Source organism: Ambystoma mexicanum, chromosome 10, assembly GCF_040938575.1.
Source record: "Ambystoma mexicanum isolate Mex_15411 chromosome 10, UKY_AmexF1_1, whole genome shotgun sequence".
In the NCBI taxonomy this organism is placed as follows: Eukaryota; Metazoa; Chordata; class Amphibia; order Caudata; family Ambystomatidae; genus Ambystoma; species Ambystoma mexicanum.
This window is the reverse complement of record NC_090932.1, coordinates 227871541-227888189: the sequence shown is the minus strand read 5'-3', so window position 1 is coordinate 227888189 and position 16649 is coordinate 227871541. Positions and strand designations below refer to the sequence as shown.

Here is a 16649-nt window from a genome sequence, read left to right as displayed (position 1 = left end):
GTGTTCGTACGGAATGACAGAACCTTAAAGTGTAACATGCGGACCAGTTGTTTTGCCAAACATGCAGTGAGCGGAACATTTAAAAATGATGACCATTCGATGGAAGAGAGAGATGCAGCGGGCAGTGCAGAGAAAGACATTTCCATTCCCGCCGGGGCTCCTGAACGTGAAGCAAACAGACAGAGCCTGCAAAGCAGAGGTGGTCGCTGGGAAAGGAAGAGGAGTGCTGCGGATGAGCAGGAAGGATCGGGGAGACACCGGGAGCATAGCAGGAGGTCTTGGAGGTTTGGATGCTCAAAGAGGAAGCAGACCTCATCCTGAGCCAAGAAGGAAAGCTGACGTGTGACTGTGTAGCTGCGCAGAGTGCGGGGGGAGTGTCTGCATACTCCAACCTGGAAGGCAGAAGAAGAAGCCATAACGCAGAGGCGCAAGCATCGTTGGGGACACTGGAAAAGGACCAGTGAGCCTTCCCAAAGCACCTGGGGAACCTGGGGAGTTCCGACAATGGCACTAACAGGTGATTGAATGGTACAAGGTTACTAATGCCGAACATTTATGAAGGCTATGTTTGTTTGAATGCAGTCAAAGAAAGTATAAATTCAAGACCCAATAAGAAGAATGTTTGATGCAGAAAAAATTCAAAGACAAAGTTTGTTTGAATGCAGCCAAGGCAAAGTACAAAGGCAAGGTGAAATAAGAAGAAGGTTTGTATGCAGACAAGAAAAAGGATAAGGTGAACCCCAATCTAATTTAGAAGCATTAGATGCCAATGTGTGGATGAAGTTTGGCAAGTGAATTTGAATAGAATATTTCCACAGATAGATATACCAAACACCACATGTTATAAGCTATTGTGGTACATCTAGACCTGTCAAACACATAAAAAGTCCTGGCAGCGAATCTACGAAGCGGTTCACGTTGTACAAAGACTCCTGGCAGGAGAGTACACCAGGTAATCTGAGAATTCTGAAGAGAAATCTGGCAGGCGAATACACCAGGCAGTGGAAAGTTGTATAATATTCCTGGCTGTGGAGTATACCAGGTCATCTGCAAAAATACAAGAACTTTCACAGAAAGACTGTTACAGAACCTTTTGCTTTAACATAACTTTTCTGTTGAACAAAGAACGTTGTGAGCCTGCTAAAGACACCAAAGAACTGATGGCTGAAGAGACATTTTGCCATCCTGTTTAAGAATTCTGGGGAAGAGGACCACCTTCTGGAGTCAGAGGTCTTTACCCTGGAGAACATTTTTGTTGGAGATATTGTTAGACTTATGGTTTTTGAACTCCTTTTTGTATCATCAAGTTGATGACATTTCCTTAAACCTTTTGTTATTTGTTTGTAAGTGTGAGGGTCAGGATAGGTTGTTTTGGACACAAAGACGGTTATTCAGTTATTGACATCTTGACACAAACAGATCCTCAGTTTTAGTTTCTAGGTAGGGAAGTTCCTCTTTAGAATAAGGTGAGAGAGGCGTTTTACCAACCCATTTTTATTTTAATAAAATGTCTGACCGTGAGAATATAACTATCTTGTGTTTGTCTCTAATTTCTGACCCCTCGAAGTACATACTAGTGGTATGCGGATAGAATTTCAGCATGGTCCAAAAAACCGAATCTGCTGCTCCATAGTCTAGGGTTTGAAGAACAAAAGAGTTTTCAAGAGGTTTCCATGTGTGACAAGTTTGATGGGGAAGCAGATGAAATGAATACGATAGATTAAAATTTAGAGAAGGTGGATAAAGGATGATTGTGCTACTGTGGAGACTCATCCTGACTTTGGAGAAAGTGGTGGAGAGCATATTAGAGATAGTTTAGGATTAAAGATAGCAGTGACAGGATAAGGGAATAGATTTAGGTATGGGAGTTTTCATGTTAGACACATTTAGTGCACTGGCTAGGTGAGAGAACATATGTGTAAGTAAGAGGAAAGATACTGAAGGAAATGTGCTGGAATCAAAGACACACAGGCACATTGTTATGGCACACAACAAAACCCATGTCCCCAAAGAAGAATGCAGGGAGTGGAATTCTGGAAGATGGAGTTACAGATGCAGAAGCACTACTCAGATGGATGATGAAAAGGAGTACCAAGCCTTCAAAATTGGGTCGAGGATGTGGAGAACAGAGGACCTTTTGCTAGTATTGTAAAAACTTTAGTCAATGAGTTTGCAGGAAGTGGAAGGAGAGGTTCTATATATATATATATATATATATATATATATATATATATATATATATGTGAAGTATGGAGTGGAAAGTGTGAAAAGCCAAACAATATATCACCATAAGGGTGAAGGGGATTCAAAGAAAGATGTTGCGTGACTCAATAGTCTTCCTTTGTAAACTAAAACATTTGAAGGAGCAATTTAAAGGATGTTAACTGGGAGCAATTGTGAATCGATATGACGAAATCCCAATTAAGAATGTGGGTGAGTTTGAAGCTGAGCTGATATTCAATGTAAGACATACATGTGAAAGTGTTTTTGTAACTGCTAACTATGCAGTTTCCATGGCTGGGGAGAGCATAGATCTTTTTAAATAATTATCTATTCTATTGATTCAGAACAAGAACTGGTACTGAATGACAATAAGGAGGGTATAGGTGAGGTGGAGAGTTTGTGTCACTAAAAAAAAGAATGCCTAACGTGTTGTTGCTATAGGATATTGTTCTAGCAAGGAGTTGAACGAGTAGTGGGGAACGTCTCAAATGCTCCTGTTATGCTAAGAAGGGAATCATTTGCATGATTATAAAGATTGTAGGAGTGGGAGATAGTTGAAATGCTTGAGTCAAGAGAATGGGTGTTGCCCTTGGTAGTTGTAGCTACATAAAGTGGTCAAGTAAGATTATGTATAGATCACAGTGAGCTATATAGGAATGTGATAAGCCTTAGTAGAGATGTGTCTATGTTTTCTACCATCAAACTCTCATGAGTATATCACTATATTCTGATCTTCAGCCACACAAATTGGATCCCGCACCATCCTTCATACAAGAGAGCAGTTCAGATTCTAGACAATGCATTTCTGTTACTGTCTCCAGCAAGTGTATACCAAAGGATAATGAGTTGGGGTGCAAAAAAGAGAAGGAGGAACATGGCACATGACTGGCAACTGTAGATGGTACTGAACCTACTTTTTATGTGTCAACAGGAAGTGTATATCAAACGATGAAGCGTTTTGGTGCACAAAGGACAAGGAGGTACACCATCAGCAACGGAAGAGGGAACTGAAAGAGAGGGAGTGAACAGACTCTAGCATTTCCAACCAGGATGCTCAGTGGAGTGGAATTATGATCAAGTCTGTCTTGTCCCCTAAGTAAGTTTGAGATGTTCCTATGGGGAAGGCAGTTCCTAATTAAAAAGGTTCATTGGCACTCAAGGTGGGTTACAGAAGAAAAGGACAAGTGGGGTTTCTACAAGAATTGTGAGATGGGTCAAGGGTATGCAAGAACTGAGCTTCACAGCCGAACATGTCACAGTGACAAAAAGCAGAGTCTCAGATGTTTTCCCAAGGAAAGAAAGTTGAATGTGAGGAGGACAGAGAGGAGGATGTTGTCCATGTCTGTCAACTATCAGGACGTTGTGCACACCAGGAAGGATGGTGCCAGCAGAGGAGGAGTAGGTCATTCAACAGGCGGTAAATTAAGGTGCCAAAAATAAATTGAAAAGAGCCAGAGTGAACTTGAACTGTAAAGGAAAAAGAGAAGGAGTTGGGTATGGAACCTTTCCCCAGAAGATCAATGTCTCCAGAGCTCTAGTCCTCTCTAGGTTGGACTACTGCAACAGCGCCTTCCTCAACTCCCCCTTTCCTCTGTATGCTCAATTCAGTCAATCCAGAATTGGGCTGCAAAACGTATCGTTGGCCTCAAGTCCAGGGACCGTATCTCTCCAGCCCTAAAATCTCTTCACTGCCTCCCGGTGGCGACAAGGGTCAAATTCAAGACCCTCTGCATCATCCATAAGGCTTTCTGGGTCTGGCACTACACTCTCTCCAGCTTTGTCTCCCTAAATACCTCCCTGCCATAGCCCTCTGCTCCTCTAACTCCAACTCTCTTCTTATCAAACGCTTCTCCAAGCAGAGAGTAGGGGGCAGGTCTTTCTCTTTCGGCTGGTGCCTCCCTTTGAAACAGCCTCTCTGCCGTTGTCAGACTTGAGCCGGACCTCCTTAAGTTCCGGAAACTTTTCAAAACTCTGCTTTTCTCTACTTCCTTCACTTTTTCCCTCCCCTGCTAATCATCCAACTGCTGCTGAAATTGGCAGCCGACCCTTCATGAATTTCACAGGTTACCAGGCCCTCTACCCAGACATTACCAGCACCTCCCCCCTGCCTCAGAACCGCCCTTGCGGGCCACAGTCTGGCTGCTGTGCATCCCACCCTTGGAATTCCCCCACCCTAGCACTTAGCCAGTGGCCTCCTCCCTGGCACCCCTTGGAACTTCCCTCCCAGGCTCCCGCCAGCACTTGCCCTACCTTCTACCCATCCCCACCCTCCTCCCTCTGTAGCTCCTGCACTTCTTTTACTGCACTTGCACGTCCGAATGTCGCAAGGCCTAGTATGACCACGATTGTATATTTACTATTACCAGTGTTATTTATGCCCTTTGTTCCCACCCCACCTTGACTTGTGGCGCCTGGAAACACCATTGGTTGTATAGGCACCTAACAAATGCTCAATAAATAAATAAATAAATACATGTGAGCTGTTGATGCAGACGAGAAAGGGTTGAACTAAGGAACAGATTAATGCAGTTACGGCATGAGTCTCTTTTGGAAATGAGGAACAGCAAAATAGTGATACGATGAGACTATTGGTGGCTAGTAATGGAAGCGGAAGTAGTGAAGATGATAATGGTGCGGAGTTGTGAAGCATGCTCTGGTAGCAAATGCAATCCTGAAAAGGTTTCAGACTTAATCAACAGCTCTGGGATTACCCAGGATGCTTTGGGTGGCTCTGGTGTTGGGGTGGGGGTGAGTGGCACTAATCATACGAAGGGTGATCATGAACCTTTATTCTAAGTAGCATGCTGTTAAGGAGTGAGAACAAAGGTTGTTGGCACACACCAATTTTCAGAAAATAATCGATGCAATCAAGTAATTCAATTTAGGAAAATGTTGTTATGGTGTCATAGAGGTTACAACCAGTAAGATGATCAGCTTCCGAGAGGGATCATCGCGGATAATATAATTCAGTCGCTTTCAAGGGAGATGGGCTGTTTCCTGAATGAGAATACAACAGAAAAAAGGAAGACAGCACTGTGCCACTCTCGATCAAATGGGTGATTCACAATGTAATCGGAATAATGGTTTTCAGGTTAGGTTCCTCCCTCAGACTGGGAGATTTGAATATAGGCAGGGATTCTGCCAGGCCTGTACGGGGGTTGAACGTATCCTTGCCTGTACCACTCCTAGCTGTTCCTCAACTCTATGTGACTCTAGTGTGTGCCTCTCTTCCAACAACATGTATATAGCAATCCAGTATATCAAATGGATACAGTAATAATTGAACTATGCACACAACTCTGAATGATGCCTCTGAGTCATGGCTACAACCAGCCTTGGTGCTTGGCTACCTGGCCACAGTGTGGGGCTCGACACAGGGCTTCTTCCTGCTGCAAGCCACTTTAAAAAAAGTCGAGTGTCTTCAGAAACACGTGGTCAGACAGAAAACAGATGGGCGTTGTTTCAGTGAAGCCATGGAGCACTTTGCTGGAGAATACAATGGCAATGTTATTTTTTTTTTTTAAGTGGTGGGGAAACCTGCAGCCTTCCAGATGTTTTGGACTACAACTCCCCTCAGCCGTAGACAGCAACTGTGAGTGATCAGGGGGGTGGGGGAGTTGTAGGCCAACCCTATTGGTTGTTCACCTCTTATCTATATGTACACAAGGAGTTCTTATAGCAAGTATGTATCATTGGAATGGAATGCCCTGATGTCTATTCGTCCTAAATGTTGCAATGACTAATTGTCTGGGTTTGGAAGCTCCAATACCTACTTGTTTATCCGAATAACGACAAGGACTGTCAACCAAATGTAATAGTAAGTAAAGAGAAGTTAAAGTCCCATGTCCTGTGTGTCACCATATATCCAACCGGTAGATTTATCGAAAGGGCAATTGGTACAACGAGCCGCTGTCTTCTTAGCTTGTGACCTCAGCACAATGAGTGAAATGAGGTTTATATGGAGCTTTGTAATCAGGTTTTTTGCCATTGCAAAAATGAGAGCGAGAGATAAAGGCATAAAGCTAGCTTGTTCTTCACTACTGCACTTTCCACAGTTTGGTATGTTTGGGTTATATGCTTAAAACACCACATTCCCCTTTCTCTGTCTTCATCAGGTTAACCACCCTTTGCCTATGAGAAGGAGGAAGCGATGGACTTGGATGGCCAGTTGACATCGTCCAACGAGAGACCGGCATTCCAGGAACCTTCTGGAGTGGGTCAAGGAGCTGCCAAAGAGAGACGCGATGTCCAACAGGCAGAAATCTGTGAGGCCAGGGAGGAAAACCATCAAGGAAGTCTTGAGTTCTCGGATAACGGCCAACCAGGGCATTGGAATGTCATGGGAAAAAAGGATCATCAATGTGATGGGACTTCAAGTAAGGTGGACCATCCAAGAACTGTCACTGCCAGGGATAAGGACCATCTAGGGTACGATGGTGCCAGGGAGCGAGACACCTCTGAGACGGATACTGATCATGAAGATGGCCCTGAGGAGCCTCCAGCATCAGAGCACACTGGGACCATAAGGCAGAGGATCCAGGCTTTCTGGGGCACGCCGGAGGCAGCAGGTGGCACAAGTGCAGGCGGGGCATCTCCCTCAAGGGGTGCGCTAGATCCTCTGACCCCTGAGGAGCGTGCACAGCAACCTGCACTGGGAAGAGTGGAGGATGAGAACCCCTGGAGATCAGAAGCTTACCCACAACCTGTTCACAGGAGGAAGAACACCCAGAGAGAACACAGGCATGACACGGCAGACACCTCTTACACCCCCAGGAATGGAGATGGGATGAGGGATTGGTTGGGAAGACTTGCAGGTCAGGCACCCACGTGGCCTGAGACTCTGGCAGGTAGCCAGGCCTCTGCCTATGCCCATCCATATCTGTACCATTTTCCTTTTTGTGGCTTGGAGACCCAGGGCATGGCGACAGCAGAGAAACCACTAAGGACTTCGACAGGTGGCCCTCTCCATGCTGCCCAACCTCCACTGGAAGATACCAGAACCCATGAAGCCTTGCGCCGGCTAAGCGCCCACTGCCACCTTCTCGCTGGGGTAAAGCTTTTGGACGGTCGCCAAGTCCTTGGTCCCAGGCTGGATTCAGTCAGTGCTCTGGAGGACTTGGCCTACTCTGGTTGCCAGGGGTCGATATCCCCTGCCTCGCTTGGGAAGGGGCCATCACTTTTGGAGGACTCGCGTTTCCTTGCTTCAAACTGGCACCTGGGCTTTTATCCACCAGCGTGGAGTCAGAGCTTAAACCATCTACAATCCCATCATAGTCCCAGCATGCAAGCTACCCCGGAAAACGGCCTCTCTCCCAGGAGGAAGGTAGGATTTCAGAGGGCACTGTGAATAACATGGAACGGTCCCTGACTACTGGCTAGCCACAAAAGAACACAAGAGTGGTCACGCACTGTTGGGATTCAGCGCACCAGTGATGCGTACGCACTCATAAGGGCTTACAGCCACGTAAAGGGCACTGCTGGGGTTTCGGTTGATTACATCGAATCTAATTGCTCGAAGGAGAATTGGTCGAATTAATTATTTTGACAGCTTGATTTTGTCGTATATATATATATGCGCAGAGGGAGACCCCCACAGCTCCCCCCGCATATCCCCCCCACAATAATTATTACTCTAACCCCCCCCCGCATCTATATGTGGGAAGATTCAACACAAAAATTGCGACCAATTCTCCTTTGAGCAATTCGGCCACGCAGTAATATGCCAATCCCCTCTGCTGGACCATTTAGTGCCATGATACCTTCGGATGACCGTGCGCTTTACAAGTTTTCTTAACATAACATAACATTGATACCAGCAGCTACTCAAAGTCAGCGACCTGCCAAGCAGCTGCACAAGCAGTCACTGCGCATCTAACTATCTACAGAGGCCGGCACAGAGCAGCCACAAAGGCAGCCAGAGTAGCACCCAAAGGCCACATATGCAGTCACAGAGCTTTCACAGTTGCACAGCCAACAGCAAAGCAACCGCACAGGCAGTAATGGGGCAGGCAGTCACACAGCAGCTAAATGACCAGTCAAAGTGGCAGGGAGCGAAACAGACACAGGCAGGCAATGCGCTAGCAATTTCACCAATACATTAAGAGAGCATCTGCACGCTGCCATTCCCTGGACACTGAGTTCAAAGGCAGGCACAAAGCAGAGCACAAAGACAGTCACAGAACAGTCACACCGGCCGTCACAGAGCAGATGAAAACAGACGTACACAGGGCAGAGGCACAGGCAGTCATGTACACGCTTAAACAAGGCAGTCACAGAGCAGCACAGACATGCAGTCAAACATGCAGCCTCAAGAAGGTCGCCACAGTACAATTGCACATGGGGAATGGTGCCGGAGCGTGTGCAGACATCCAGTGTAAGAGTAGCAGGCAGGCAGTCGTGGAGCAGCTGCAAACAGGCAGCCCAAGAAGCAGTCATGGAGCAGTCTCCGACCTGCCACACATCGCATCCAAGATCGGCACAATGGAAAGTGGCAGAGCAGGACACAGGTAGTGACTGCGCAGCCACACTAGCAGTCGCTGTGCAATCAATAGGGTAGTGACGCAACAGTACTGGAATAATTAAAAAAGCAGGCAAATAGATCGAATTTGTTTTATTGTGTTATTTTATTTGGGGGAGGGAAGCAATGGAGTGCTGTAATCAGTAGAGGCTACAAAGATTTAATGGTTAGAGTGTACAGTCCTCGCAGCATAGAATGTACTCACCGGATTATCATTTGGGTAGCGTTGAATAGTTAATGTTTACAGTTAGTGGGGAACATGCAACAGTGCTGAAACAGTGCTGAAGGGTGTTCTCAAGAGCGATCCTGAGTTGGATGAGTTTGTTTTGATTTTTGTTTCTTTTCTTTGGATCTATAGCACATAAGGCCAAAGCGCTTTACAAAATGAATGAGTAGGTATATAATAATGATGATATGAAAGTTTATTTATATAGCGCCTATAGACAATGCGTGTCAAAGCACTTCAAGGCAAGGGAGGGAACAAGGCAAAATACAATGACATTCTTACAGGCCATGAACAGGAAGGATATGAAATTAACTATCGTTCTCTGCCTGACGACATTTCAGATAGTGCAAGAGCTAAGACATAGATAAGGAAGGGAGAGTGGGAAGGAAATGGAAACAGAACGGCGACTACCGTACTAGATCTGACATTTGTGGTAGAGCCGGAAAAAAACAAAAGGTGAGGGAGGGGGGTGCAGAAAGGGAGGGGGGGGGGAAACAAGCAACTATTGTACTAGGCCTAACGACATTTCAGGTAGAGCCGGGGAAAAAAAAAAGGTGAGGGGGGTGCAGAAAGGGAGTGGCGGACAAAACAAGCGACTATTGTACTAGGCCTGAGGACATTTCAGATGGTGTTGGGGGGGAGGGGGGTGAATGATAGAAAAATCACATAGTGAAGGTTAAGCAACAATATTTAAATTGCAAGACAAAATAAGCTACCACAAAGAGATGACAAAACGTAGATTGGGACCATCCCTAGAAGAGCTCTAAAAGGTCCAGAAGTCCAGCAAAGTAGCCGTTATTCACGAGCCTTGTCAACACAAGGGGCAGAGCAAAACTTCAGATGGTACAAAAAAATTCAAACATAGACTCCAGCGTCTGCACTCACCGCCCAGGGCTTACACTACTCCAAATCAATGCGTTTTTGTTGTTGACATATGCAGGTGGGCTTCCCCCGCAATAGGCAAGGGGTCCTGTGTGCGGTGGAGGGATAGGGGGTTTGAGTGTCTCGGAGTGTGGTGTGTGGGGTGCGTGTGGGTTGGTTTTCATACAAAATAGATCTGAAATGCTGCTCTGAAGGAACCATGCCAACCTCCTTTCCCCTTTTCATGCTTAGGTAGGAATTGGTGCGAATGCATGGATTTTATGCGGGGGCAGGGGGTAGCTTTATTCCTCTGCGCACGAGCATCTGACTCCCAAAAGAAAGTTAGCAAATGAATTCCATCTGCAAAAAGGGTCTTAGTGTTGCTGTGCAGTGATGTAGCCCTCCCCTCCCCCCTTCCCAGCAGCGCCAGCAGCCAAGAAAGCACAGGCCTGAGATACCCGACACAGAGAGAGGGCAGAGGAGCCTGCGAGACTGGAGACAGAGAGTCCCCTCCACTCACGGTGCTCCTCCATCTGCAAGCCGCCCTTTGCCCCCGCCCTCAGCAGACCTGGTACACAGATGCAAGAGATAAACAAGCATTGGCAATGCCAAGGGATTTTGTGTAGACACAGGACAGGCATTTGCCACGCACTGCTATAAAAGTACTAACTGGTCTTTAACGAAAGCAGCTGTAAAATAGTCATATAATAGCAGTGAATGGCAAATACGTATCTAATACCTATACACAAGCTGAAACTGTTGGCTTTGCCAATGCTTGGTTTTAACAGAACTTCAGCGGAGAACACAAATAGTGCTTATAAAACAATGGCTAATGAGAGACCTGGTTAAGGCATTTTTATTACACCACTAACACGTTTACAGCTGCGTTAACTCTCAGAAGACTGCTTTAAAAAAACACTGACTGGCACTTTGAGCACAACGTATGATGGCAAGGCTAGATAAAGCTTACACAAAGAGACCCCAGGAGGATGGATTTTCGACAGGAAGCGGGTGGGGATGGCCATTGGGATTGCATGGCCATGGGCAATCAATGGGTGGATAAATAACCAAACAACACCTAAAAGCAGTGTGTGCCACCCCATATGCCATTTCTTGCTAGCTGTATTCTAATGCAATAGTTTTAGCTTACGGGTGGTGCTTTAGCACCACCTAATAGCCACAACTAAAAAGTATAGGGTTTGAGCACTGTGTCTGGTGCTGTTTGTCACCAGTGTCCACGTGCAACACAGTGGTGATGAGTGATTGGATCCAATCTCCCATCGGCAATGATAAAGTAGGCATGTCCAGGCACGCAGGGAGCCACGCCGCCAACATTTCTTGCGGACCTGTGGCGCCAATGGATCACATTATTCCAAATAAACATAGAGGCCAAGGGAGGCAGAAAAATGGCTATGTTGCTGAATTCTCTGTAAGGGGCTAGGCAGGGTGTCTGGCGTCCTACCTAATCCTGCACCCAAAGCAGGTGAACATGAGGATATCTTCAAAGAAGGGAAAAGACATCAGGCTAAGAGCGTTAACAATAAGGCGAATGCAGTGCTGCATAGTGTGTGGTGTTATACCCGAGCGCAGGGAACCCAGGTGCCATCAGGTGACTACATAGTGAAGGAAGCATGGTGACAGCATGCAGTGTTCAAGATGTCACAGACAACATGATTTGCAGTATGCTGATTATACACTCATAAAACAACTCATCCAGGTGAAAGGCCTGACCGTAGAAGAAGCAGTGGCAACAGAAGAGGCAGCGAGACACAGCAGGCATCCATGCATGCGTGCCCTTACGCAAAGCCTGTGAGTGCAGCTCCACAGGCATCCAGAAACAGCACGAAGGTGACTGAGCTCAGATTAAATCGTGACCTCTCTGGACCACAACAAGTAAACCCTAGAACTATGACAAAGTGGGTGAGCAAACACCGAGAAGGCCTTCAGGACAAGCCCGGGCTGCATGATGGGGTACCCGCATTGGTGTTTTCTAGCCAAGAATGCCATTCTGATACAGCATAAAGTGGGACCAGTTCCAGACTTGGCAAGGCATGGACTTAGTGAACTGCTGAAGGAACTCATGGAAGCAGGAACAATCAAAGCGCTGGAAGCCGCAGGTGTTTAAGCCCAGTGGTCCCGACAAACAGTAACGATGTTGCCAAACTCCGACTCTGTATACCTCCGAGGAGTCTCAATGGGGGATAATTACTGACGATAATGCAATATCCAGCATTGCGGGGCTGGCACTGATTTCCACAACACAGAATTATTTATAAAACTAGATATGAGAAATGCATATCATCAGATCTAGCTCCACAAAGAATCAAATACGCTTAGGATGCTTTCCAACCCTCTGTGTATGTGAATCAATACACGATCATGCAGGATTAACCTCTTCAGCTCAGTGTTTCAGAGGGGGATCAACAACATGCTACATTAACCCCCTTAAGTGCCAAGGGCGACGAGGTAGCTCGTCCTTCGGATTACCTCCCTGTTGCCAAGGACGAGCTACCTCGTCCTTGGCACTTAAGGGGTTAATGAAATAGAAAACATTTGAAGGCACTGAATGGCGAAATACCAAAATCACCAAAAAAGGCCTGGCACTGGGGGGTGGGGGGGGCGAGGGGGGACTCATGGCAGTTAAAAGGTTAAGCCACGCAAGTTGCATATTTCGAAGATGATATTCTAATGTATGGCAAGGAGGTGGATGAGGATGACACGACATTGGAAGCAGTGCTATGTCAATTGCAAGAGGCTGCTATCAGGTTACAAAAGGAAAAATGCAGGTTTAGAAGTCGAGTACATGTAGTATACTGTGTCTGAGTTAGGAACGTAGGAGGAGACATGGAAAATGCCCCTATCCCTGAAATCGACGATCATTCGAAGGCATTCATGTGGTCATCACAGTACTAAGCTATGGTTTGCAGCCAATTTTCTAAAGAACAGAACCCTTGCATAGCCTCTTGAAGAAAGACAAAGATTTCCAAGGGAAGCGGGATGCAGAAGAGTCCTTCCATCGTGTGGAAGCAGACGTGCAATGGGCGCTAGAACAGCCCTCATGAAGGAACAAAGGGAGCAGAGGTTGTGGTTGCCTTTCAGTCAAAAACATGGTTGTTATCCTGAAAAAAAGTGATTAAAATGTATTCATTCATTGAGAATTAGCCACTTCTCAAATGGAATATGATAGGTTATTTATAAGACGCTTAATACCCAGAGGTTTCTAAGCGTGGACCCGGGGATCAGACCTTTGCTGCTCTGTGTTGTCTTGCTTTCAAGGCGAGCACCTTGCCACTGAGCTATAGCACAATATGAAGGGAATTGTCCCTGTGGACCTCACCTTTATGCCTACAGTACATGGGAAGGGGAGGACCCTTCCGTACTTTGAATGACTACTCAGGAGCAAAATCGAACAGCAAGACCAGAGTCACTTACATAACTTCAGGTCGCTTTTTAGCTCTGAAGCCCACTGTAAAAACCAGCATGAAACCTATGGTGGCTCATATTTTGGCCCAATAATAAGGCCCTGTATTGCAACATTTAAGCATTAGCGCTGCAAGGCAAGCATTGGAGTATTTAATAAGGGGAGTTTCCAACCCAGTTTGTTAAAATGTATATCTTTTTATGAATGAGTTGGAATGTTTAGCAAGTAGGAGTTGAAGTTGTAGCAATGCTTAAATGGGGCTCAATCGTGTTTTTGGTTAATACGGTTATTAGAGTTAATAGGTTTCAAGTAACAACAAAGCCGTGGCTATATCATCGAAGTTAATGCGCATGCATGGTTGATTTAAACCTACAATGAAATTCATTCATTGAATCAAGTGGCTAGACAATTCACACAATAACGTGTTTCTGAAAGTAATACAGTATGCAGTGAGATGGTGACCGGGTGGGAAGTGCCTCTCTCTTCTATTGCAGATGTGTGGTCATACGGTAGTAGACATCTCTGTTTCAGAAGACCTGGCATTCAAAGGCATCAAGGCAGTTGAAGCTCCAGGGATAAACGTCTTCAGGTCAGTCAGCTCCCTTGTAGAACATAGAGATGCTTGGCACATAGTTGGTTTGTACTTTATTGCTTCACTAGCTCTCTTGGAAGCAGAACAGAGCGCTACTTGTAGGTTACTTTTCCCAATGAACTGACCTGTATCTTGTACATAACATATCTAAGTGAATCACTATCCAGGCTTTAGAAGACATATTTCAAAACAACTTTTCTATAAATAACCAGTGACCCACAATGAAGTTCAACTGGTGTTACATGAAATATAAAAAATTCGGAGAGAATGTAAATCAAGCATAGTTGAGCAGCACTTTACCACCCCCAAGCCAATGGACAAGTTGAGAGGGCTAACAGGTTTGTCAAGAAGCTGCAGTCTAAATCGTGATGCAAAAAAAATGACACAACTTGAAGCAGTAACTGCTCATTGATTGACCAGAAATTCTGTAATAGGGATCAGCCCTTTTCAGCTCATGAGCGGTGGAAGAGCTAATTTAGGTATTCTATGGCTACTGGACATGAGAGAACACAGAATAGTAATAGTGGTAGCCATACGATACTAGTGTGTAGCGACCAAGAGACGGAAAATGCAAGATATGATGAAATTCAAGGAGTTTAGAAGGCAAAGATACTGCCAGGGGACTGGATTAAGATAAAGAATTAACACAGGAAATCGGGACACTTTCGAAATACAGTCAACCCACTGGAGTGAGGAAAATTGGGAAGTACTTCATAGTTACAGATAAAGAAAACGGACTTGGGACATAGTATGGCTTTTTAGGGGAGGCCCTAGAAAGTGTGGCTTTTTAGGAGAGGACCGCCAACACAGGAGTGACCGACATAGGGCTGCAACCACTGGTCACATTTGCTCTGATTGCACACATGGACGATTCTAGAGAAAACAAGGTAGCTGAGCCTGATGAGGAAGAGATCTTTGCTTGTGAGCTTGAGGAGTCAGAGCATGCTCGTGGGGGTCAACCGTGTTGGAACATTGAGGATCAAAATGTCTCCGGCCAGAAGGACTGAGTGGGATCTAAAAGAGAGAGGAAACAGCAGGACTCCAAATTTAATTAGATTGCTGTGCTGTTTTATTTTGTTTAATTTGTTCAAACAAAAAGTGAGGCATGTGGTGAGTAGTACAAACTCCCCTGATGGCATAGCATCACTAAGCTGTGTTGCTGTCAGAAGAACGCAGGCCCAACTGGTGCACGTACACATAGAGAAGGGAAATAGAGTGACAGAGAAGAGAGGCTACAATCCGCACAGTGTGAGCCATGCTCAGGCCTTGGCTCACCAGCTGCTAAACTACATGGCTGCAAGAGGTAATGAAGAAGAGATGAAGCAGAGCACTGTGACGGGTGATATTGGTTGCAGGCATTTTCATGCACTGCAGACTGCCACGTCAGATCCTGTCTCTGTGGTTAGCCTCAGACTCATTTTGACGCCAATGCAATAGATGGGAAAGAAGTTTACGGAGACTAGCTATTGGCTGCTGGAGAAGTGTGTTGCTTTCCACGTAGCTATTAGGGAAACAGGGAATCGACCTGGGATCACACTATCCCATGATTTCGCAATACAACACCTTACTCTTCCATCCATGAAACAACATAGAAAAAGGGCAAATATCAGACATGACCCATAAATAGGTACCTCTCTATTACACACAGACACACACACGAATACTTGATTAGCACCCAAGGATAACACCACTGTGTACACCCCATTCCAGATCTTGCCCCAACAAAAGGTAGCATGCAGTGTCCATCATAGTGCCTGCTTTTTAAGGTTTGTTGCATCCTAGACCAGCCATTGGACCTCATACGGGGGTATGATGTAAGGGGTAAGACGGCAGCGTTTTACTCTACTAATAAGCTTGGAAACATGAGATGAGAAAAATCATAAGATCTTGAAATCAAGATGAGGCTTTCACGGGTTCGCTCTGCGGTTTCCTCTCTATTGGGCGCGCAGCTGTTACCTAAACATATTGGAAGCTCTGTTGCCAGCTACACTGTGACCAACACTTGGCTCCATTACGTCCTCCTTCAGATCCTTATTATTGTTGCCTTGTTGGCGTCACAGTGTTGAGAGATTGCAATGCCCTTGATCTGAAAAGCTTGGGTGCTGACAAAGAGAATCCAGCAACGATTCTTGTGGTTCACCCATGTCCGTAGCTCGGTTTGGATGTCAAGCGGAGGAGTGTCTTGGGCGTTGAGACGCATTGGGGAGTCACTGCTTTTAGTGAACGAATGTCCCAGCTTGTCAATATTTACAGCAATGGAATGCTTTTAGGTCTTGATACTCTCTAAGATTGAACCTTTGTCAGCCTCATTACTTATGGTGATGACGCATCTTAGGATGCTAGTCCTTAGTGTAATGGAACACCTGAGCGTGTCACATCAAGTGTGAAAGATTCCAGCATTGGATCATTTTGGGGCTTGCCCATTCATTGAATGGCTTGGGACGTCTATTCTTTCAGCAGTGGTGTACTGAAGAATGGTGATGCTACCAGTGATGTAACACCTTTAATCGTCATTATATCTGTGGAGCATCTCTTTGTGTCCATAATTCCAGTGAGAGAACGCCTTTGGTAGCCAAGACCTCTAGTGAGGAACTGTCCTTGAGTGTCACTGCTTCCAGGAATGGAACATCATTGGATGTTGATACTTTCAATGATGCAATATCCGTGGGTGTTAGTCCTTACAAGAATGGACTAACTCTGGGTGTTGATACTTTTAATTGTGTCACAATAATGGGTGTTGGTTTTATCAGCGATTGAACGAATTTGGATTTCTGTTTTTGAAGCAGTACTGCATACTTGGACATTTATC

The 16649-nt window shown here is 45.6% G+C and overlaps 1 protein-coding gene across 1 annotated transcript in view; it reads left to right on the top strand.

Annotated features, from left to right (window-relative positions):
• Positions 1 to 16649, top strand: part of HR (HR lysine demethylase and nuclear receptor corepressor) — a 410325-nt gene that overhangs the window by 133631 nt on the left and 260045 nt on the right. Inside the window, exon 2 of the mRNA XM_069617740.1 lies at positions 6339 to 7546. Within this exon, the coding sequence (XP_069473841.1) occupies positions 6374 to 7546 (1173 nt within the window). The 5' untranslated portion in view covers positions 6339 to 6373. The remainder of the gene's footprint in view (positions 1 to 6338; positions 7547 to 16649) is intronic.